At 37.2% G+C, this 25,528-nt stretch overlaps 1 protein-coding gene across 1 annotated transcript; it reads left to right on the top strand.

The window, feature by feature from the left end:
* Positions 1-463: 463 nt before the first annotated feature.
* Positions 464-25,528, top strand: frj (membrane bound O-acyltransferase domain containing farjavit). Its single transcript, XM_045745102.2, has 9 exons — positions 464-923; positions 3,124-3,250; positions 4,997-5,168; positions 8,054-8,208; positions 8,908-9,119; positions 10,893-11,069; positions 14,657-14,795; positions 15,798-15,986; positions 20,496-25,528. Exons 1-9 carry the CDS (start codon positions 712-714, stop codon positions 20,634-20,636), a joined length of 1,524 nt encoding a protein of 507 aa, XP_045601058.1. The 5' UTR covers positions 464-711; the 3' UTR covers positions 20,637-25,528.

Below are 25,528 nucleotides of genomic sequence, written 5' to 3'. Positions count from 1 at the left end.
ACATAAACACTCATCAACATTATATATATATATATATATATATATATATATATATATATATATATATATATATATATATATATATATATATATATATATATATATATATATATATATATATATATATATATATATCTGGTTGATGGGGTTCTGGGAGTTCTTCTACTCCCCAAGCCCGGCCCGAGGCCAGGCTTGACTTGTGAGAGTTTGGTCCACCAGGCTGTTGGTTGGAGCGGCCCGCAGGCCCACATACCCACCGCAGCCCGGTTGGTCCGGCACTCCTTGGAGGAATAAATCTAGTTTCCTCTTGAAAATGTCCACGGTTGTTCCGGCAATATTTCTTATGCTTGCTGGGAGGACGTTGAACAACCGCGGACCTCTGATATATATTTATATATATATTTATATATATATTTATATATTATATATTATATATATATTATATATATGTGTGTGTGCGCAGAAATAATAATAAAACAATTAACATCGTATAGTGTACTCTACATATTAAAATATATTACAGTACCTTGAAACCCGTATCAGACACTAAAAAAAATTTGTCCTACTTTTATTACACAGCCGCTACTTTTAGACCGTCAGCTCGCTACTTTCAGCAATTTGGATGTGGCAAACGTGCGCCAGACTGTGTTAACGCTTGTGGTTATCGGTTTACCTGTCTGCATGTGAATCATTTTGTATACAACTGCGGCCATGAAGACAGATGATATAGTGTACCTGAGTTTGTTAGGAGCCTCAATAGGGTTTGGGCAGATATACAGAGGTTTAAGGAGCCCTGAAGCCCGGAAATGGATAGGGACGATTGTGGGGTTGGCCCTAACCCTAGCAGTCTCGGGCTGGCATATCATCCATCCTCTCTTCCTCACCGCCACAAATATTCTTATTCTCCTCTACGTCAGTAAGAGGTGAGTGCTTGACTGGTAATAAGTCAGTCATAAGGGTAAATTTATTCAGTTTGTAGGCCAGCTGTAAGTGTAGGCTGTCATGCACATGAACCCTAAAACAACCAGTAAAAATATTTGTTATATTTAGCCACTTATTTTGGTCAGAATAAATGTCCACACACCTTTCTAGATGACTCGAAAGGACAGTCATTTCAGACATCTATTGCTACAGCTCTATGTAGTTTAGGACAAATCGCAGCAATATGTTGGTTAAGAATCGTCTAATATCTTTATTTGTTGATTATTTTTTTTATTTATGTACAATAAGGTACATGGGGTTGCTAGAGTTTTTAGTTTAGTTCATATATTATGCACCCCATACCCATTTTGTGGGCGGTAGTGGAAAGGGTTATAGAGGCACATAATGGGCTCAGGGACTGAACCCCACAATTCATTTAGCTAAGCAAGTTACAATCTTGAGCTAGTTACAAAATTCAGTACAAGTCGTCACATCAACAATGGGTTCGAGATCAAGAGTACATAACATTGGTGACGGAGGGTTTAATTCTTGCATAGCCACTAACATGCGTAGCGTCTCAGGCAGGTTCTTCAGCTGACCAATAAATGGTTATTGGTTAAAACCAGTGTACAATAGGTACAATTTAACAAATGAAATTCAACATAGTAAGTACATCTAGATAAATATAATATACTGAGGAAGTTGCAAGGTACAATCCAGGTATGCACTAGTACTAAATTGGGTGTGTGGAATGTACACAAGGTACTCTGGGAGTTTGATGCACAAGATAGGAAACTATGAGAATGAAATTAGGTGTTTTTTTATTTTACTTTTGAATAAAGTATAGGTCAGACAATTTTTTAATTCATAAGGGAGTGAGTCCCATAGACTGGGTCCTTTTATTTGCTTGGGAGTGTTTGTACAGATTATGACTTACTCTAGGAATATCGGAGATATTTATTTCTGGTGTGCATATGTGGTTTTGGGAGTCATATATTTATTTATTTACAAGATACTGTAGTACAATGGGTTTGTGAGATTACATAATGGTGTTTTTACGTTATAAGAGAAAATCTCTCTCAAGATTACGATTACATGTATATCTCTCATAAGAAACAAGAGAGATTCTATGATGCTTCCCTGTGACATTTCTATGGTTAATGGTAGAGTGGGGAAGGGTTATGGCATTGATGGCTACATACAGTATTGGTGTCTGTCATTAAGATATGATCAAATATAGTTTAGAGCAAGGCCTAGGATTCCATAATGATGAAGTTCAAGTAAGAGGTAGTTATGATTTACAGTATCAAAGGCCTTTCTCAGGTCAATGAAGATGCCAGTTGGTAAATCATATTTATTAAGGGGTGTGTGGATTACTGTCTATCAAGCAGACTAATAATGGGATCATTGGTACTCTCTCTCTTTTTTTTTTTTTAACAAAAGCCAAACTGGCAGAGACCTAATACTGTGTGTTGAATTTTACAAGATAGGAGTAAAACTGTTTGTAAATAATTATTTCAAATATTTTTGATAGTATCGGTAGATTTCATATTGTCTGTAATTGTTTGTCAGCTGTATCGCCTCCTTTATGAACCGGTGTTACTCTTTGTTTTTTTAAGGATATCAAGAAAAGTGACATTCAAAAGATTTGTTGAATAATAGAGCTACAATTAGTGCAAGGGCATGAGCGGCACTCTTGTATACCATAGATGGTATAGTATTTTACTAATGTTCCCAGCTTTGGTTTTAAGTTGGTGAATTGTGCATATAGTGTTTGTTGGGATGACTGGGAAAAGTACAATACAGTAAAGAGTTAGGATAGCTGCCAGTGAGATAAGCTGTAATAATTTCACTTGCTCTTTTAAACAATTTATTAGTTTTGAAGCTTTCGGCACAATGTGTTAGTGAACTGTGTCCCACATCCTTTCTAAATCTATGCACACTTTGAACTGAAGTTCAAGGAGTGCATAGATTTGCACACACCATATTTGGTGTACAAATATGGTGTGCATATTTGCTATCATATTTGCTAGCTCTAACCATATTTAATAATGATATATTTGGCTTTCTGACTTCCAGAAAGCCAAATATGTATAGAGGAAGAGCAAACATTATCAACTCTTCCTGTTCCACGTGACAAATTTTTATACTTCTTTCTCCCAAAGACTATTGCTGATGCTGTGTAATATTTTCTGTCCACAGCTTGTGTCATGCAGTCAGCTTTTGGTGGAGCTTCTCATATTTATTATTTTTCCGTGTTTGCCATTATGTTGGTCTGGAGATGGCCCCAGCTCACACCAATGCAGTGCAGATGATGATTACATTAAAGGTACCTAGTTGTTATAAATTGTTATATTGTCATGACTTTCAGACATTTAAGCATATTTTGTTCAGGGTTAGGAGTGTGAGGCATGGCAGGTAGAAGGGTAGTGCAAAGCATGGCAGGGGGCAAGGTGTGGTGGGGAGGAGTGCGAGGCATGGTATGGGGGAAGTGTGAGGTGTGCCAGGGGAGTGTACAAGGCTTGGCAGAGGGAAGTGCTAGGCACAGCAGGAAGGGGTGGGGGTAATGTGAGGCATGGCAAGGGGGGGGGATGAGGGGGAGTGGCAGGTGTTGAGTGCGAGGCATGGCAGGAGAGTGCACGCTGACGAAATGCTCTATGTATTAGTGACTTGAGGCATTTCACTATACTTGATCTTGCCTAGGATTCCTACACTCTCCTTGTATCCTATGAATGTACTTTTGTTTAAATAAAGTATTATTATTATTATTATTATTATTATTATTATTATTATTATAATTTTAATAATACAGTAATAATAATTCATTGTGTCTGGGACAGGCAGCCAGAGTGTATTCATATATAGTATATGTAATAGGCTTATATCGAGGAAACCCCCCCATCAACCCCAGTTGAATTACTGACCCCTCCCAGGATGCAACCTCACAACAAGCTGATTAACTCCTGGGTACCTAATTACTGTTAGGTGAACAGGGAAATTAGGTAATAGGAAATGTGCCCAATCATATCTGCCCCACCAGGAATTCGAGATTCTCGATTGTGAGTCGAGAACAATCCCGAATGTTCTGTACTACCAAGACCCTTATTATTACAGTATTATTATTACTGTATAATAATAATAATTATTATTATTATTATTATTATTATTATTATTATAATAATTATAATAATAATAATAACTATAATACTAATACAGTGGCGCCTCGATTAACGGGTTTAATCTGTTTCGGTACCGAGCTCATCACGTGGAAAACTCGTCTTGTGAAACAACAACAAAACTGTCTTCGGAGGTGTCCGAGAACCAGCGGAAACGCTCGTTAATCGAGGGAAAGCTTGTCAGTCGAGACATTTTCTGCGAGTGGCTCGCTCGATACTTGAAATGCTTGTAAATTGGAGCTGCTCGTCACTCGAGGTTCCACTGTAATTATAATACTAATACAGTAATTTATAATAAGAATAATTGATAATAAGAATATTATTGTAATTGTCATTACAGTATTATAATTATTATTATTATTGTTAATAATAATTATAATCATGTATTATTATTAGTATAATTATTATCATTATTATTACAGTAGAATTTATAGGAAAATGTTTAATGAAGAAAGGGTGAGAAAGCAACACCAAGTGTTGTTGTGTGTCAAGCCAAGAATTTTGTAGATACAATACAGATATTATAGTTGTAAGTTTTGTGAGATAAAGTAAATGATGTGTTGAATGTGTAGAGGTAAGATGTGGGAGGAGAATACTGTATTTAATATGGGACAAGGCACTATACAGTACAAGATATAGTAGGCAGCAAAAGCATAGAATGCATAGAGTGCCATTTATCAACATCTTACATTCCCAAAAACGTATCTGTTAATGCAAGGAAGTTTTTAAATTTAGCAAATTGAAAAGTTTGAGATGAAAAGAGTTTTTCATGATGTTTAAAGTGTGTTTAAACTCGAGTTTTAAATTTGACACAAAGTATTTATGGTTTCATTTTGAGACTTTTATATATACTGTACTGGAATAATTTTTCTTAGTAATTCGTAATAATTATCTTCTAGTTGATTGGGGTGTGCTTTGAAGTTCACGATACGTGGAGAAAACGTGGGGAGGCTAAGAAGGAAGACGATGAGAAGAAAGTTAAACTTGAACTAGAATTGAAATATGAGGGGGTGGACCCCACACCTCTGGACATCTTTCATTATGCTTTCTGCTATGTTGGAGTCCTCACAGGTATTTGCAGATTTGCTGGATGACATTACAGTATTTTTTGGGAATAACTGAATTTTTAATTTTTATTTGCAGATTAGATAATGTTCATTCATAACAACTTGTAAAACATTTACAATTCTGGCTGGGAAACTGTCTTGAGTAATAAAACTCCCAAGTCGTCTTGAGACGTGTTTCCTTTATGGAAGGCCAGAAAGAGTACCACCCTAGAGAGAGAGAGAATGCAGATGACACTACTAAAGAAAATGAAAAATAACAGAAATGCTTAAGCAGACATGGTTATCCCAACAGAAAAGGAAATTTAAACAGGGAGATTGAAGAAATAGAGCAGAAGCTGCAGCAATTATACCAGACTGAAGAAATGAAATTGGAACAAGAGATAAAGGGAAATGCAATATATTTTTTTACATATATAGAATCAAAATAAAAACCTCCAGTATTGGACCTATTCTTACAAGTAAAGGTTTATAGAGGGCAACAAAGAAATGAGCAAAATTCTAAAGTATTTCACTCATTTGAAGTAATTTTCATTTCACATAGCCTCAGTATAAGGCTATGTTTTAACATCCCAGTAAATGACGTAAAAGCTTAAGATCCAGACAGCCTCCTCATGAATGATATCCAAAACCCTGACACTTTATTAACTAATATTAACATGAGCACAGAAGACTGAAAGGGAAATTTACAATGTACCCATGCACTCAACCCTAGGACCCAACTCATAGAATTCCATATTTATAAAGAAATGTAAAATACCAGTAACATGAGCACTCTATATAATATGGAGAAAAAGCTTGGATATAGGTGAGAAGCACTTAAATCATGAGATGTACAAGGGAGGTAGCAAATCACTGGATAAAATATAGACTAAAGTTTCTGAAAGTCATTAGGAATCGAATCTCCAGTTTTATGGAGAACAATGAACTTCACAACCCAGGCCAACATGAATTTAGAGCAGGGAGATCCCATCTTTTTGCAATTACTCAACCATTATTGTACCGATTTGTGCAAGTTGTTACAGAAACAAATTTTAATCTGAATTTCACAAATGTAGTAATTTTAAAATCATTGATAAATGTAGGTTCTAAATTTAATTCTATAGTATACAGTATACATGTATTTCATGTTATGTTGTTATTGTGACTTTCTCTTTGGTAAATAATTTGCTGTAAATTTGTGTAAACTAACCCAACTATAAATGTACAAAATGAACTTTAATGAATAAAGTTATGATTGATTTATTATGACACAATCAAGAAAGCATTATAAGAAAACCAAAGTGCGAATGTGGTATACACGGACTTTGCAAAGGCATTCGATAAGTGTGACCATGGAGTAATAGCCCATAAAATAAGATAAATAGGAATAACAGGTAAAATACGGTAATAGATTTTCAGTTTCAGAAAGAGAATGCAAAGTAACAGTCAATCAAATAAAATCAATTTTCAACACAATGAAAAGCTCTGTACCCACAGGGTACAGTCCTTGCACCACTGCTTTTTCTCTCATATCAGATATAGACAAAAATAAGTCACAACATTGTCATCCTTTGCAGATAATACAAAAATCTGTATGAAAATTACTACTGTAGAAGCCATGAAAAACTGCAAGATGGGATAAAATAGAGAACGTGGAGAAAATACAGGATACAAGATAGAAATCGGATTTACCCATAGAAGGAAAATAACATGTAAAGGATCTGGGAATAATGTCTGAAGACCCGATGTTAAGTGTGCACAACCAAGCAAATATAGTGCTGTCAGGAAAATGATAGGATGGATTATGAGAACTTTCAAATCCAGGGAATCTACCATAATGCTCGTTCTATTCAAATCACTTGTGCTGTCCCACCTTGAGTGCTGATCACTACTCGCTTCCCCTTTTAGAGCAGAAGAGGTTGCTAAAATAGAGGGAATATAGAGAACATATACAACAAGCATTGACACTATAAAGCACCTAATTTATTGGACTGTCAAAGTTCTCAATGTTCTGTAGAAAGGAGATGAGAGAGGTATCTCAGTACTGTATGTACATGGATGATACTGTTAGACAGGTCCCAAATTTGCACAGTAAAATAACATACCGGAGCAATCAATATGGTTGGATATGAAGAATAGAACCAGTGAGGAGTAGAGGTGCCTTTTAGAACAATCAGAGAACACTGCATGAACATTAGAGATCCATGGCTATTAACATGCTTAGCCAGAGCTTATACCTTCCCAGCAGGCATAGGAAACATTGCTGGAACAAAAGTGGACTTCAAAAAATTAAACACTTTCCTGCAAGAAGTGCTGGACCAATTGGGTTGTTGTAGATGTGATGGCCTGTGGGTTACTCCAAGCATCAGCCTGCTGGACCAAGTTATCTCAAGTCAAACCTGACCCCAGATCACGTTTGGGAGCAGAACTCTCGGAAAGCTCTCCGGATAAGCCCCAAGTAAACTAATATTTTTAGACGAATTCAAAAACATTTAGCATACAATTTAAGTGGTGATACAGTATATATTAATACAACACTAGTACTGTAGTAGTAATATTAGTAGTAGTTTGTAATGACAACTGTACAGTAATATTTAAATACAGTAGTAAAATTATAAACTGTAGTACAAACAATGCCTTATGGAATAAATTTGAAAGTAATTGCTATAAATATTCTGACATTAAATACTGTAATACTGTTTATAAACTACGTATAAGCGAGAATACAAATAACTTGATTTAAAGCAGCAAATCAATAAGAAATATTTAATTTGAAAAATAAGAAACCAACTAATCATATCATGAGTTATAGAAAGTTGCACAGTCTTAGCATGTTACATAGAGTACCTAAAGTTCATTGTCTTCATATTTTTTTTATAAAAGATGAACTATAGCACACATTCTGGACAGGTCCGTACTATAAATACAGAGTATATGAAGACATGCTGCAAGGGGCGCCTCTTAACAGTGGATTGGACTGCTTACAAGCAATGCTGCGGAGAATATGGGTCGTGCCACTGTATGCAGGGGCATTCCTGCTGTCTGACTACTTCTTCCCTTTGTCAGTAAGTTTCTTTCATTTCTTAATCAAATTGAAAAAATTTTCTCATGATTTTCTTGTGTGAAGTGAAGAAAGAATAATACTGACATTATATAAGCAAAGTAAGATTACATGATGTTTATAGACTGGGATAAAACATTCAATAAGTGAAATTAGAAAGGGTCTTTTAGAGAATATTGAGCATATATGGAGTTGGTGCAGTGTTGTAAAATGTTGCCAAGAGCTTTCTTGAATGAAGCAAAGCAAGTCTTATTTAATTCTATAAAAAATTACTATTTTAAGAAAATAAGCATGGCTGGGATAAAGGGGAATAACAGTAAAAGAAAAGTATGTGGTTGCAATTAATATATTTTACTTTCATAATTGTTGAATTTATGCATGTAATAAATGTATTGTTTCCCATTGTCAAGGACAGGAAGCCTGTAAAACTTATCAAGGTTCCCCTCCCCCCCCCCCCCCCTTTCCCCCCTCCCTCCAGTTGCTTAACTCCTAACTACCAATTTATTGCTAGGTGAACAGACCATCAGGTATAAGGAAACTTGCCTAGACATCTCACCTTGTGTGGGAAAGTGTTATGTAATGTATTGTATTAATGTATGTATGTGGGAAGGCACTATTTGTTTGTGTATGAATATTGAGAATAATGATATGTATTTACTGACCCTTTAAGACTTGTATTTTCAATTAAGAATTATGTTTTCAGTTTGCTGAGAATGAGGTAATCTTCAGAGATTATGGCTTTTTTTATCGTATGTGGTATATGACTCCTGTGTTCTTCAACTTTCGCATGCGGATCTATGCTGGTTTTGTCCTATCGGAGTGTGTGTGTATCATGGCCGGACTTGGAGCATACCCAGTGGCCAGTGAGCCCAAACCTGGTCGTGGCCCAAGTAAATATGAGGTGCTTGAAGCAAGGTGAGTACTGGTAGTTTATCCACATTAGTGCTGATAAACTCTGTGTTAATACCTTCTGTGTGGATTTTGGGTTATAGCATTTTGTTTCAATATATCTTTGTCTTGCATGGAAAGTTATTACTTTTTTTTAATGTACCTTGTTAGTTTCTATATCATTATTAATGTTAATAGCACTAACATGTATACATTGACATTAAAAGCATTTGACAAACACTGGTGTAAAACATACATTTTAATTTGATGCACCCACATCAACAGTGAAACTTCATTGAAAGCATCATATGGCAAGTCCCAAAATTTAAGGGTTAAATATCAAATGTTTAATAGTGATATTTATCTTGATTATCTTGAGGTGATTTTGGGGCTTAGCGTTCCCGCGACCCGGTCCTCGAAAAGGCCTCCTTTTTGTTACACTTCCCCCAGGAAGCAGCCTGTAGCAGCTGTCTAACTCCCAAATACCTATTTACTGCTAAGTAACAGGGGCATCAGAGTGAAAGAAACTCTGCCCATTTGTTTCCGCCTCCACTGGGGATCAAACCTGGAACCTCAGGACTACGAATCTGAAACGCTGTCCACTCAGCTGTCAGGCCCCTAGGCAATTGATGCTTATCTCTTCTCCCTTTTCCCTTCATAACATAATTTGATGAGATAATTTGGTTTTAAAACTTAAACTTCATGTCCCCCCATTCCTTGGGTTACCTGGCAGGTGACATTGACCCCTCACTCACCAACACTCTTTCAGTGTTACATGTAAATTTGCTGTTAGTTATTGCTCCTGGCATTAGAGAATTATGTACTGTCTCTCTTTACTATTAAATGTTGTGATTGCATTGATTAAATATAAATTTTCCAGGGAGCAGCTGTGAGTTATTTTGGATGGAATTGTGTATAAGTTATCTTAGAACTGAAGTAAATACTTCCCTTAGTGGCTGATGATGGTAGTGGGGCGGTGGGGGTGCAGTTAGTGCCCATGCGTGCCCATGCCCATGGCACCTAGTGCACCAATGAGGTTTGTGTGTGGAATAATTAGAAATAATTTTTCTTATTAATTCTTAATCAGAATTTATGCAAGTACATATGAGGAGATTTTGTATGAAGTACTATAAAAAAAAGTTATCTTCTAATGTCTTACTTACAATTTTTGGGATTTTGTAACATAATATTGATTTCTTTCTGAATTTCACTGGATATACTTTTGTATATCTGTGAATGCTGATTAAAGATAATGGATTAAAATGCTAGAAATTGTAATGTTTCAATGTGTTACCGTATTACTGCATATAAAGTCAGTAATTCCTGTTGCAATTATGACCTTAATTTGTACTGTACATGTAACCACCCAGCCCCTTATTTGACCCCTCCCTCCCAAAATAAATAAATATATATACTGTGTATAATTTTTTAAATATGAAAATGGCTTTTCATATACAAAGCACTCATAGCCTTACTTATACTATGGTACAGTCACAAGTCTTTATTCTAATCTTCAGGCACTGTACCACTTTCCTACATCTTGCAAATTCTGCACACCCACACATTCCTTCTCAAGGTTGCCCACATTGTTGCTTCTGCACTGATGCTCTTAATCTTGTATTCTTTTCAATACATGAAAGGCAGTCACATTCACCTTTGTACTTTTATAAACTTCATCTGTCAAGCTTTCTAAGCATTCTTTCCACCTACGTACTTTTATTTCAACACCAAAATTCTGTTTATAAGAGCACAAATTAAAGTTGGTTATATAGTACAGTTTTTATTTTTTTTACATTGCAGTTCTAAAATGGAGCCAGTCAAAACTGAATACAATTTTGAAACTATCCACAATATTGATGAGTTTGGAGCAGACTTCACCCCGACGGTCCGGGCAGGAATGCGTTGCTGGAACATGACAGTGCAGTTCTGGCTTGCCAATAATGTATACAAGCGTCTCAAGCTGGCCAGGCCAATCAAGTAGGTACAGTATAATATCTATACTATATGAAGGATTTGATCAGTCCTTTGAATATCTGTGCAATAATTCAAGACTGCCCATTTGCTGAGTTTTGTTTTCTTGTTTTAAATTTAAATTTTTTCCTTAAATTTTTGTCTTTATTCTTTTTGTATATGCTTGTTTTAGACAGATTTTTATTTAACAGTTTATATTACTACATTTGTGCAATCAAATGGTGATGTTTAGCCTGTCTTTACTAGTTCACAAGTGAAATTCTCTGGCAGAAATTGCATTTGCAGCTACCCTAGACTACATGAAGGGGCTCCATGGTGTGTGTCAACAACTATCTATGAAATGCCATGAAAACCCCCACCTGAAAGGATGGTTAGTCATATAGGGGTATGTGACCAGTAGCCTGCGGTTGCAAACTTTGGATGCAGCATGAGGATATCCTCTATAACTCAAGTACCTTAAGCATGATACGATATTAAGCATGTGAAAATACACAAGGAGCTGGCTGATGCAGGTATGGTGAGTACATAATCATACGAATGGATAGTGCAGGATGATTTACTTCCCGAGCTTGTATTGGCACCTGTTGCATACCAGCACTGTTGCTCAGTGGCAAAAGTGCTGGCTCTTCTGTGTACATGTTCACTGTGTCTGTGCCAGTGCTGCTGGCACACACTGATCCCAAATGCCATGAGTGGAAATATCCAATATCCAAGGGCATTTAAAAAGAGACCAAATCTCTTTCCCTGTTATTTATATGGCAGCATGGATGTTTAGAAATATTACAAGACTGGTTTGAAGATCATTTTGTCCTTGATGTGAATGATCATTTGAAACATTGCCATAACAGACAGTTGCAGTGTGGTCTTATTTGTTGATAAAAGTTCTCCAAATGCACGCACGCACACGAGGATGAACTACCTGGTAATAAGGGATAATATGCATTGTGTATTCTTGCCCTCCAGTGCAACTTTCTTGGTTCAACTCATCACTCAAGGCATAATTTTTAGCTTTAAAAATAATGCTTGAATTGATTTATGAGAGATTTCATGTGATTTATGAAAAATTTATGAAATGAAGCCAGACTTTAGCACAAGCATGGAACAGAGTGAAACCTTGAAGAATGGCTAGAAAACCTTATCCCTCATCATGATTTATTTCTTTAATAAGATAAGATAGATTTTGATGATTTTGACTTTGAAAACTGTGCGAGAATAAAAAAAAAAAAAAAGGAAAAGCACTCCTGCCAGTATTAAGGGAGTAAAGTTGCAAGAGTTGGAGAGGAATTGATATTGGACAATTATGAGGTTCAATTAGGTGTGTGGATAACATACAATAGACATTCTTACAGTATTCAAGAAGTGATTATGTTGTAGATTTGGTGAAAGTAAGTACAGGGTGTAATTTGAAAGAGTAGGTAAAGGTTGAGAGGGAAGAAAGGCCTAAGAAAGCATAGAGATAGCTAACCTCTAGACAGCAGTTATTGTCTATTGTTGATTCACAGGGTAATGCAGTTATCATTTTATGAAGATTTACAAAATTATTGTCCTGGTTTTACATGTATGATGCAAATATGGATATCATAGGTCCATGTGGATGTAACAGAGATTACCTTGACCCGTGAAAAATCCTGCTACCATTTCATGGTATGGCTGGGGTTACCGTCATGAATGTTACTAGGGAATGCGGTCATCTTTATATGATGATTTAACCCTTAAACCGCGCATATTGGGGGCCTGGAAGTGAAAAATATTTGAATTATGTAAAAATAACTTACAAATGTTAAACAAATCTCCAACTTATTGGCTTCAGTGACATGAAACTTTCATCAAATATTTTCAGAAAATTGATTTTAGACAAATTTGTAAAAAATAAGAGCATTTTGTTGATAAGGAGAACAGCTCCTATTAACTGGAACTGAAGGGTAATGCAGTAATAAAGAGATGCAAGCATCTGTCCGACGCTCAAAGAAGAAGAATAGTAGTAAGAAGTGTCCACAAAGTGGATATGTCGTTGGTGCCTTTAATGTCATTGCTGAATAATACATAATAACACAAATAGTAATGAGTAACTATGTTATTATGCTATATTTTGTTATATATCATGTAAATACATTGTCCAATGTTACTTTCTATGTTACTTTCATCAATGCCCCCCCCCCCCCCCCCAATTTTTTTTTATCTCCTTTGTTTATTATCTGATTTTGTTGTAATCTTTACATCCTGGAGAGTGCATATGTTTCCCTAACTATATGAAGATAGAATGAAATTGGTCAACAAATAAATTGGTCACAACTCGCAAAACTTGGTACTTTTATTTTTTGGGCTGATTTTTTCTCTGGTTTCAAACTCTATTTTTTTTGTCTCTCTAGGTTGTTTTGATGATTAGGGACCATATTAGAGCTTTTTAACTTATATAAAGTATACCCTAAATATATCCCCTAAATCATTATATTATTATAATTATCCCTATATTTTGTGTTTTTTGGGGGGTTATTTTTTCCTTGACTTCAGTTCAACACATATTGGCCTACAACTTTCACATATTCGAGTACAAATGCCAAACAATGTTTATTGAAACTAACAATTAAATTGACGGATTAAAACTACCTTTATTCATTGTTGATAACTTCAACTTCAATTATCTCTGAAACTAGAGTTACAACTTTGAGTGGCTTCTAAAATTTTAGTTTTTGACCGATTCTCACTATTTTGACATATTGTGTGCTCAGCTGTCTGTTCTACAATCCTTTCAGAATAAATTTTCCATAAACTTTATACATTTGTAGTTCTAATTTTTTTTTTGGTCTAAATTTGCCGCATATTTCAAATGCCTTATTGACAACTTTTTTTACAGCAAACTATACAGTACTGAAAACCTATATTCTAATTTGATGAAAATGAAGATCATATGCTATTCTGAGAGAATAACAACATTAAATGAACAATTGGTGATAGTTCATATTTTTTTATTCTGAATTGAAAATCTAAAGTTTTCAATATTCAATTTTAAATTTAATTTTGATTCTCTTGTTTTTCAAGTTACGCTGTGATCATTTAGACAAAGTTGGAGCATTTGCGTAGTTGATTATGCACAAAAAATTGGAAAGTGTTTGTGCAAGTTTTAAAAAACTTATGTTAAATTATTTTAAGTCAAATTATATACTGTATGTATGTACAGTATTGCGGGTTGTTGTTGTTGTTGTTATTATTATTATTATTATTATTATTATTATTATTATTATTATTATTATTGTTGTTGTTGTTGTTGTTGCGGGTCATGTTAGGGATTCTAATCATGCTATTGATTGGTCTTCCTCCAAAATAATCTTTCCTGCCTCTACTCTTCACAGACGCCGTCTTGTTGAATCGGCTCTGATACATAACATACCCAACATGAACTTGATTCCTGGTTTTATTGCTATCGACTTCCCTTTCACAGTATATACTCAAATGCTCTAAACTTTCTAACAAACATGATTTAACTTAACGAGTCTCCAAATCTGGTTGTATTATGGGTCAGTGACTGCATTGAAAATCTGTAGCTACAGATTTTCTATCTACCGCTTCAATTAAACATACTTGACTCTCAACAGGGAAGCACTGACAATGTTGGCCTCTGCATACTGGCATGGAGTGTACTCGGGTTACTACCTATCCATGCTGACCGTGCCATTCATACTCGCTGTGGAAGACTATTTTGACCGCCTTGTCAGGAGGAGACTTGGAGACTCGGTATGTAGCCACTTTGCGTAAATTAGAATATTGCTGTGGTGATGGTATATGGCTGTAATTTAGTAACAATTTAAAGTCAATGAGCAGATATAGAATTAATGAAAATGGAAAATTTAATATGTTCTGTAGAAAGGATTACAGTATCTCATATTATACACAAAAGCATTTCATGTAATTTAATAACATTTCACCGTTTCAATACATTTTCAATGCTGTGCTTCAAATACTGTCTCCATTCACTTTATTATATGATTTTGCAAGTCCATATACTGTATAGACACGTTTTCCATACTTTTTCATTACAAAACCCATTTTGTTCATTACTATTTCAGTTCTCGGTTAGGTTCTGTATTATTCTAATTTTTCTTCCTCCATACACTTTGCCCCCCTACACATAGTTGACTTCCCATTGTGATGCACAATTCTTCATTTACCATTTAGTCTGGTCTGCTACAATATTGATTATATAAGCAGACAAAACTTCCATATAGTCATGTAATTGCTTAAACATGTTTATTTCCACAAGTACATACAGTAATCATTTATACTCAATATATATATTTCTTCACTTGCACAGTACGATATATACTTTATGTATACTGTATTCCTATGTTAAAGATATTTATTAGTATTATCTAACTTTCTCTCAAGAGTACATATGTTAGTCTGCAGCCAGTATCATTAACTCCTAGTAAACAATGTGCATCCCTCACAACATGCTCGGGGCCCAGTCTCGCTTCACCATTCACGTCACCCATATTGCCCAACACTGATTATAATTTTATGTGTTGCATCCAATCATAATTTGTTACTTTTGTTGAAAACATACCAAAACAGTACGGTGCTTCCTTCTAAAATAAGGCTTGTTTTTGTGTCGAGACAGAATACAGCTTCGTGAATTTGCATATTTGATGTTATGATTAGCACAAATAGATTTTTATAAATTACTCATAAATGTGGCAGCCCATTTACCATTCAGTTGAATATTACTGAATTTTTCAGGGCCAGTATGCTTATGACTGGTTTGCCTGGTTTGTAAAGATGCAAAACTTTGCCTACATGGGCATGGCTTTCCTCCTGCTTCGTGTGGACACCACATTGCATTACTGGCACTCCATAGGCTACATATACCATGGCCTTTTGATCATGATGCACTGCGTCGCTCAGTACGTCAACCTCATCATGGGTAAAGTATGTAGATCATTAATGTCTCAAGTTTAACATAGGAATAAGGCATAAATAAATTTAAGACTTTTGAAGACTTACATTTTCTTAACTACTGTATTTGTCATTTTCCTAATCACATAATTTAACTTTTCTAAATAATGGTTGAAGGCACAGATGAAGTGTTAAACAAATGTACAGCAAATATAAGAAATATTGCCAGAACAAAAGTGGAAATCTTTAAGGATAAACTGGACAGTTTTTGGCAAGAAGTGCCGGACCAACCAGGCTGTAGTGGATATGTGAGCCGGTGAGCTGCTCCAAGCAACGGCCCATTGAACCAAGCTCTCACAACTCAAGCCTGGCCCCTGGCAGGGCTTGGGGAGTAGAACTCACAAAACCTCATCCAGGTACAACACTTGCCCAGCAGTTTGAGCTCTACGAACATATACCCACTAAAATGCGCACAAAAAATCAGCACACACAGCACTCAGTCATGCTAAGAAAGTAAACTTAGTCTATGGCTCTATATGACATTCATTGGATGTTACATGCAGGATGGACAGGGAGCATAATTTAATAACCAGATGCTTTTATATTGATTAAATTATGGTGAGAATTAGTTTTCAGATGCTTATTTATTCGAATTAGGAGAGTAATGAAGAGTGAGAGACATTACTGTGTTCCAGTGTATAAGTACTGTACTTTGTGGTACTGTAATTGTATCTTCCGACCAGAGGGTTGTGCCTAATAATGTAGTGCTGTAGTAGTGATTATGTTGAACATAGTGAGCCTTTACTGTAGGTATAACGGTACAAGTGAACATGTGTTAAGGTAATTGATTTTGTATTGTTTTAGATAATCTTGTGTGATTTCTATAGTTAAAAGTAAAGCAAAGTTTACTGATAAATAGTTCATATTAAAAGGACAGTACTGTATACATAAATATATACAGATGGATGGATGAAACAAAATTTATAGATTTTTATTGTCTGCATATGGTAAAAAAACGGTAAAAAAATTTATACTATACAATTTACATATTTATACTTCACTTGAAAATAGACTAATAAGAAAATGAGAAGTTGGTATATATATGTACTGTATATACACAAATATATTTTCTGCTTTATAAAATGCATTCTTCTCTGTGATGAAGTAGCATTTTGATTTTTAATGAATTGTAACCATATATGAAAGCCCAATTCTTCAGACATTTCAAATGTTCTACAGAGGCTTAAATCCTCATGCACTGTATCACATAGAAACAAAATTAATGTTTTGAAGTGCTTTAAATATAACACTCCTTACACTTCTTGGCAAACTTTTTTTTTTTTATTAATTAATTAATTTTTCTTGGGGGGGGCCTTCGGCTTCCCGGAGCTTATCCAGGCTGATATGCTAATGTCAGACTTTGGCATCAGTCATGTGTATGGAGTTCTATGGGCCTATCAGGGACCACGAGCCAGAGCCTGGCCCCCCTCAGAGAGGCAAGGGAAGCAATGGCCTATCAAAACCCCTGTGTGGTTGGAAGCATTCTATGTCTGCCATCGACCGGGTTAGGCACCAAGAAAGGTAAGCGTCCCAAAACAAACCCCTATTCTGGTGAAAATTGCTACCACATGCCGAACAGGTGGCTCCCTTAAAAGAAACGAGCAAACGGTCATGACGTCACACGTCACTGCGCTACTGTCTGCGCAGCTCCCCCCTCCCCGGGAGGGAAGAGGAGCCCAAGACCTACCGCGTCGGATATCCACCATCAGTTCTTCGGCTGATTCTAGAGGCTGAGGTCGTGTGCTCCAGCTCTGTTGGTTGTTTCAGTACGGTACCTAGAGTGTGGTGACTGTCTTCTAAGTGGTGCGTGAGCCGGGAGTGATTCTCCATTACTCGGGCTGCATGTGCCTAGGGTTTCCTTCCCTAGGTGTCCTGTAAGTACTGCCCTTGGGGCTTGGGGCCACCTTCCACAAGTTCCTTGGGTTCTGCCCCTGCTAGGCCGTTTACTGCTTGGTTTTCGGCCGCCCTTTGTGTGCTCAGGTGTTCTGTATCCCTTGTTCACCTTAGGGTAAGGGGCAGTTTTGCACTGGTGGGGTGCAGGGTACTGCGCAGCTTGTTTTCCCCAATCATGGCGGCCGGCTCTGTTCTGCCTGGGTACCCTGTCCTCTTGCAGGGTTTTCTTTTTCTTTCCCCATGCCCATGGGGTTTGTGGATTCACTGCTCTTGCTGCCGTCTTGGTGGCATGTCTTAGCTGACATTCGGGCACGGGGCTTTTGGCAGTCGTACAGGAGCCTGGCTGCTCAATGTCTCGTGTCGTTCCCGGGCCCATTCGGGCCTATGTCACCTTGGGTTGGCGATTGCAGCCAGTTGTCTCGACTTTGAATTGGGGAGTGTGTGGCGATCGCCTCCCGGGTACGTCCCTCTTTTTTCCCTCTGTGGGTAGTTAGCTCCAGGGAGCCGAAGGGGCTCCCCCCAGAAAGCCAGCGTTGAATGTAATGAAACGCCATTTTCTGGGTGAGACCAGGAGACTCCCCGGCAGCCCTCCCTCCCTCCGGTCGGTGGTTTCTCGCATTTTTTGACATCCAACCTCAAAACTAATGGTGGAAAGCTGGCACGGTAGGTCTGGGGCTCCCCCTTCCCCCTCCCAGGGAGGGGGGAGCTGCACAGACAGCGACGCGGTGACGTGTGACGTCATGATCGTTTGTTTGTTTCTTTTAGGGGAGTTCTATCCTCCTGTTCGGCTTGTGGTAGAAATTTTCACCAGAATAGGGGTTTGTTTTGGGACGCTTACCTTTCTGGGTGCCTGACCCGGTCAATGGCAGACATAGAATGCTTCCAACCACACGGGGGTTTCTATAGGCCATTGCTCCCCTTGCCTCTCTGAGGGGAATCTGGCTTGTGGTCCATGGTAGGCCCATAGAACTCCATACACATGACTGATGCCAAAGTCTGACATTAGCATATCAGCCTGGATAAGCTCCGGGGAGCCTCCGGGTCTCACCCAGAAAATGGCGTTTCATTACATTCATCGCTGGTTTTATTTTGCAAAAGAATAGGAAATGCAAATCGGTCATTATCACCCATTGTTTGAGCCTAATACAGTAATTGGTCAACATCATGTGGGCCTGATGGCTGAGTGGACAGCACTCGGGATTCGTAGTCCTGAGGTTCCGTGTTCAATCCCCAGCGGAGGCGGAAACAAATGGACAGCATTTCTTTCACCCAGATGCTCCTGTTCACCTAGCAGTAAATGGGTACCTGGAAGTTAGACAGCTGCTACGGGCTGCTTCCTAGGGAGGTGTGTATCAAAAAGGAGGCCTGGTCAAGGTCCGAGCCATGGGGGATGTTAAGCCTCAATCATCTCAAGATAACCTCAAGATGTAAGACATTGGTCATTCTCAAATATTGGTGGAAGCCAGGACCAAATAAATATTGTATTTATTTTTTTAATTAAAGTAAAAATTCAAGACTAAATTGTCAGTTCTCCACGATGTCTGCCAATAATTAAATAACTGAGTTAGCTTTTCTTTTCTACTACTGTAGTATATATGGAGAATGGGGCTCCTGCCTGCTGGTTATTTGTACTGATGCACGTATATTGTTTGATATTCTATTTCTTCATTATATTTTCTCTCTTGAAGAAGGATGAAGGTGGCTTCCACAGCTACCAATATTTTCTTTTCAGTATATATACCACTTGTTGACATTCCTCACTGTGAGTGTGTATTCTTTGGTTTGTTTGTAATATTTAGCGTTCATTTATTTAGTGTCCTGCATATTTTGTACATAGTGATCACATTTTCACTGCCCTTCTCTACTCTGGAGTTGGTAGATTTGTTTACCTAGGAATGCAACCTGCAATTCATGGGTGCAGAACCTGGTCTTTCATTGATGCAACTCAGACTTGTGAATTATTTAATGTTGAAAATAACCTAAGTATTTAATCCAAAGCATTTTTTTTTTTTTTTTTTTACTATAAGAGAAACATTGACCCAAAACAAACATAAAAAACAAGAATTGTTCTTGGATTGTTGTTCCAAGAACAACAATCATACACGAACTGCATGGGGAATATTTCAGTCGTGGAAAAAAAGATGAAATGTGGAAGATATAAAGAATAAAAAGATTGACAAGATGACTTATAGATAACTTTGTAAATTACATTGATTCACTCATAAAGCTTGTGTGGCAAGTCCTCCAGGGCTGTACTTTGCTGGGTGACCGCATGCTGACTGCTGTTATTGCTAAATGCTGCTGCTGCTACTGCTCAGGACCTATTCATAGAATGTCCTGATTTTCAGGATGTTTAGAGATCCTGCTCTCCCAAAGTCCCATTAAGTCACTTATCCCTCGATAAAATCCTTGGTGAATCAGATACTTTTGATATTGCCACTCTTATGTCCTTATGCTGTTGTATTAGCATCTTGAAGGATGCCTAAACCCTTGTTACTTCCTGTGCCGCAGCCAGTGCCATGTCGTCTTCCAGGCTTCGTGTATTCTCTTATAATTATTTCTTAATACTGTACTGCTAATTATTTTCAGGCTGAATATAAGCTGAAGAAAAGTCGAGCAACGGCAATAATTGATGAGCACACCAAAATGCGCTTTGTGAAGACCAAGGAGGTAGCTACAGACAAAGTGATTGCTGCCCGAGAAGATTGCAATGGAGTAAACGACAAGTAAAATAATTTCATTAAATCATCAAGTTTAGGAAACGAAGGCATTTATACATTTTCTACATAACAAATGGAGTGTAATAAGTATCACATCATGTCTTGTTTGGTTTGTGTTTATGGAAATAAAAACAGCGTTCTGCATCAGGGTTATACCAGGTAATTTTCTGTCGAGCTTGTACCTTCTTATTACATAAAGAATAGGAATTTCATTACTTCTAAAAGGAGTATAATGTTTTAGTATAATGCCAGTTAGGAACCATACAATCTGGGAATTGTTAACCTTTTCTCTTGGAAACTGATTATATACAAAACATGTTTGTGAAATTAATGTATTTGTATATTGTGACTGTTCTGCCTCTTTGATGTGTTCTGTAACTTGGGGTATACTGTACTTTCTCAAGGCAAGTTATGTAACATAGGTTCCAATTGTATTATGTAAACTTTCCATACCATTGTCTTGGTTTTTATTACAGTAAGTTTAATTAGAATTACTTTTGTAGTACAAAGTGATGTATGTCATTTAAGATGGTGACACATTATTACTTCATGGGTTGTTAAAGCAGTCATTAACTTACAGTAATATGTGAAAGGAAAGACATCGGTGGTGAGAGTATATTATTTAGATAATTTACGATTGAACACTAGTGACTTGAATGTGTTGGTTATTACAATCCTTTGTTGAACTGATGACCACAGTTGTGAATTGTGAAAATGTCGGATATGGGAAGTGTTTCTGGATTTTATTTTAAAGTTTATGCTATGGAACCCATCTCTAAAAAAAAGATTTTTCATAATGATAGGGCACTTAAAGAATCTTACCTAGGGCACTTAAAGAATCTTACCTGTGTGCCTGTGTTTTCTGGACAAGGTGAGGTTTGCCCACTGGTCATTATTGGTGCTTAAGACTACATCACTCATAGTTAATGTCAACATGTTGAACTTGATTTTTTCTGTGATTGTTTTGTGTATATGTATGTATAGAATACCAAGGTTTGCATAATACTTCAGTGTTAACCCTTGATAGTAACTCAGTTTTTAGTATAAGCAATATATTTCTGGGAAATTTAAGCAGGGTAGTTGCACATACCATATCACTTTATTTATTCAAAGGAACAAATTATAAAATTAGAAAGGTAACTGGGTTTCTGTATTCAGTACCTTTTCTTATTTGCAATGGGTGGCCTTTATATTGCATATGTTATGAATGAAGTTGGATTCAGGTAAAATCCTTTACTGTATTATATGCTATTTACTCTACTAATAGAAGTTGTATTTTATTTCGAGCTCTAGATTGACAAACATTATCATTTATCAAGGGAGGAATATATTAAAAATGTTATAGATACTAGGCAAAAAATCACTTTGCCATTATTATATCACTAATGCTTTATAGCATCATGGGTGAACAAGTACCACACAATCTAACAATCATCCACATTAGCACTCTGTCATTTCAGAAAACCATGTATACAATGATACTCTGAAATATCATGTAACGAATGAATGCATTCACTCCTTACAAACCGATTCAACCTAGCCTTGCTCTTCCTAATGCACTCAAAATGTCTGCCCATTTTTATCCTGGCCTTCTCCTACTCTCAGATTTATTAAAATATACTCTCTCCACCAGTTCACTATTAAACCTTAGGAATAAGTAAAATAATCTTTGACGTCAAGGAAGAGAAAGTGATTGTTTAACTGTACAAGTCTCTGTTGCACTCCCATCTGGACTAGTGTATCCATGCATGGAAACCTCACCTTCTAAAGGACATATCTGCTTTCTCAGAGAAAGCTCAACACAGAGCAACTAATCCAGAACCAATTTAACTCTTGTACCAGGAATGGTTGAGGGCCATAGGAATAACACTACTACAAACCAGACATGATAAGGCTGATCTCGGAGATCTTCAAAATACTGAACAAATTGGAAGGTATTAATCCAAATCACTTCCTTAAAAGGTTAAATGTAACCCATAAAAGGGGAAACGGCTACGAGCTCAACAAGCACAATTCAGGACAGAAGCAAGAGATGCTTTTTCACCCTAAGGGTAAACCCGTGGAATCGCCTACTCACAGAAGTTATAAATGCTAAGACATTACTACTGCACTGCGTAAAGCACCTTAAGGCGCTCTCAGGGTTGTGCAATTTTTTTTTTAATTAGGCCATATTTTAAAGTTTTTTAATGTTTTCATCGCTCTTTGTGATTTGAAATGAAAATGATTGCGTTTGGAAACATTTTGACATTGACATTAGCTGAGCATTTATAAAACAACAGAAATATGTCCTTAACACTTTGGCGTACCCCGCGTGCCACCCCTCAACTGTGCGATATGGGACCCAGGGTGTCACGGGAGCGCGCGTAAATTCTGAAAAGTGTATACTCTCTTCAACTTTTTCACCTTAATTCTCGTCCTACGAGATTAAATTTTGTATCATTGTGTTCGCAATAGAATTCTCTACAGCACTAAATGCATATAAACTCCAAAAGCCCGGCTAATTACCCGCAGCAAACAGAGAAAGTGCGAACGAGTTACCCAGGAGCGCGCAAACGCGATAAAATGTTTTCACTATTTTCACTCTGGTCACCTCAATTTTCGTCCTAGGTCTTTCATTTTGGTCTCAATGGGTTCGCAATAGAATTCTCTAGAGGAACATTAGCATATAAAATAAAAAACCTGGTCACGCTCCAACCGCCGACGAGTTGAAGACGGGACACACGTTAGCCGCAAGTGAGCGCTCAGACGCCTTCCAGCTACACTCCCAATTCCCGCCCTTTTCAAGCCTTTCTTTCACAATTTTCTTCCTGGAAGGTCCTTGTTCATGATCACTATCCATCGTGGAGTAAGTGTAGATAGTTTCTAAAGCTGCAGTAAGAAATATAGCCATGGAAAATAGCCAAAATGTTCACACGTTTGAGATGCGAGGCCAGGCAACATTGGTCACAACAGTGGAGCGAAAACAATGGGCGCACGGCGTGTGCCAAGCCGCCTGAGGGCCATGAGGCTCAACAAAGAAAATGGGAAGACATCGGCGCGCATTTTAAAACCATTCCCAAAAAAATCTGATAAAAACCTGATTTTTGGCGATTATTTAAAGTGAATGACGCAATGCTGCGTCATCCCCGGCATTACCGACAGTAAACGGATGACGCAATACTGCGTCATGCCCGGGCGAAAGTGTTAACAACTGCACCATGAAATTTTTGCCAAAATAGGTGTGCAGTGCAGGGGTTAAAATTCAACTGGAAAAATTCCTCGGGAACAATATGGGGACCTTTGACAAGCTGCCAGCTTCCTGTCCTCATTGAAACTAAGAAATGGTAGCCTCAGGTAAATTCAGGTAGTTATATTTGTTCAACATGCACAAGCCATTTCAGTATGCATTCTACAGTCTTGTTTGATAACTTTTTCACTCCACATATATCATTTTCATACCTTATTTTTATCTGTTTTCTTAACACCATACAGTATATACTTCTGGGATTGTCCGATTATACTCTGTTTTTCCCACTTATATTATATTATAAATATTTGCATCCATACATTACTTGAACTATCACTCATATTCAGCCCGCCAACTGCATTTATTCCTTTTTTCTGACTTTAGAAAAAATCACCAACATCGACAAAAAGCACTTAACATTGCACTAACCACTTTCCTTCTCTAAGTTACCTTACTCTGAACTTCAGTTGTGTAAATTCTTCAGTTCAGAATTCTGTGTAAATTCGGAAGAAGTAAATTCTTCACTTCTTATCTCCAGTAGATTTAAGACAGTGGAGTTTTGCTGGGTTCCCAGCCATAATGGTATGAACTTAAATGAGCGTGCGGACCCTGCAGCTAAGGAAGATATCTGCACTTGTCTCATCTCCCATAAAGGTGTTCCTTACTCCAACTTTTACACAGTTATTCATTCCTCCATTCTTGCCCATTGGCAGGGTCTTCTGTTACTGGTAACAAACTACGTGCTCTTATGGGTAGTGTGTCCCCATGGCCTTCCTCCTAGCACCGTAACTGGCAGTGGGAAACGGCACTGGTGAGGTTACGTATTGGCCATACACGTTTAACTCACGGGCACTTCATGGAGTGCTGCCCTGCTCCTTATTGTCCTAACTACGTTGTCCCTCATATGGTCGTGCATATCCTTGTTAAATGTCCTGACTTCCAGGACATCCGTGTGTCTTGCTTCCCGACCGTTCCTCGCGGTCACTTGTCCCTCGATAGTATTCTTGGTGAATCGGAAACCTTTGATATCATTCGCCTTGTGCTTTTTTGTTCTTGTATTGGCATCCTTAGTGATATTTAGCACCCCTATGATTATCCCACACATTTAATGGTGCTACATAGCCCAGTGATAAAGGGTCAAGTTTATGACCCCTATAGTGGCAATGGGTGAGATTTATGGCCCCTACAATGTTACAGGATGAGGTTAATGACCTTACAGTGGCACAGGGTGAGATGGCACCACACTGGCACAGAGTGATTCTTGTGTTCTGGGGGGGTATCGACTGATAATTGTTCCATATTGTAATGAGTTCGATGGAAAATTTATCTTCATTTTGAGTCCTATTCACTGGTTGTCATTAATTTTGCTGCTCATGAGATTCCTAGTCTTCCAAAGATTTCTGTAAGTGATGAAAAAAAGAATTATGTATTAGATTTATCGTGCATTACTCTTGGTTTTAACTAGATGTTGATGAAATGTTTTATATCATTCTTTATAATACCGGTATTACATGTCTGAATCTAAAATTCAGTCATGCATTTTATTAAACAATTTTACTCAATTTGGATAATTCTTGTAAAGATTTTTATTTATTATGAGGATAAGTTCTTATTGATGAAGGTCTTGTAGTTTGTTATTTTCAAGTATGTCCAACACACATACAAGATAGTAAAAA

Source organism: Procambarus clarkii, chromosome 22, assembly GCF_040958095.1.
Source record: "Procambarus clarkii isolate CNS0578487 chromosome 22, FALCON_Pclarkii_2.0, whole genome shotgun sequence".
Lineage (NCBI taxonomy): Eukaryota > Metazoa > Arthropoda > Malacostraca > Decapoda > Cambaridae > Procambarus > Procambarus clarkii.
This window is presented reverse-complemented; position numbering and strand designations above follow the sequence as displayed.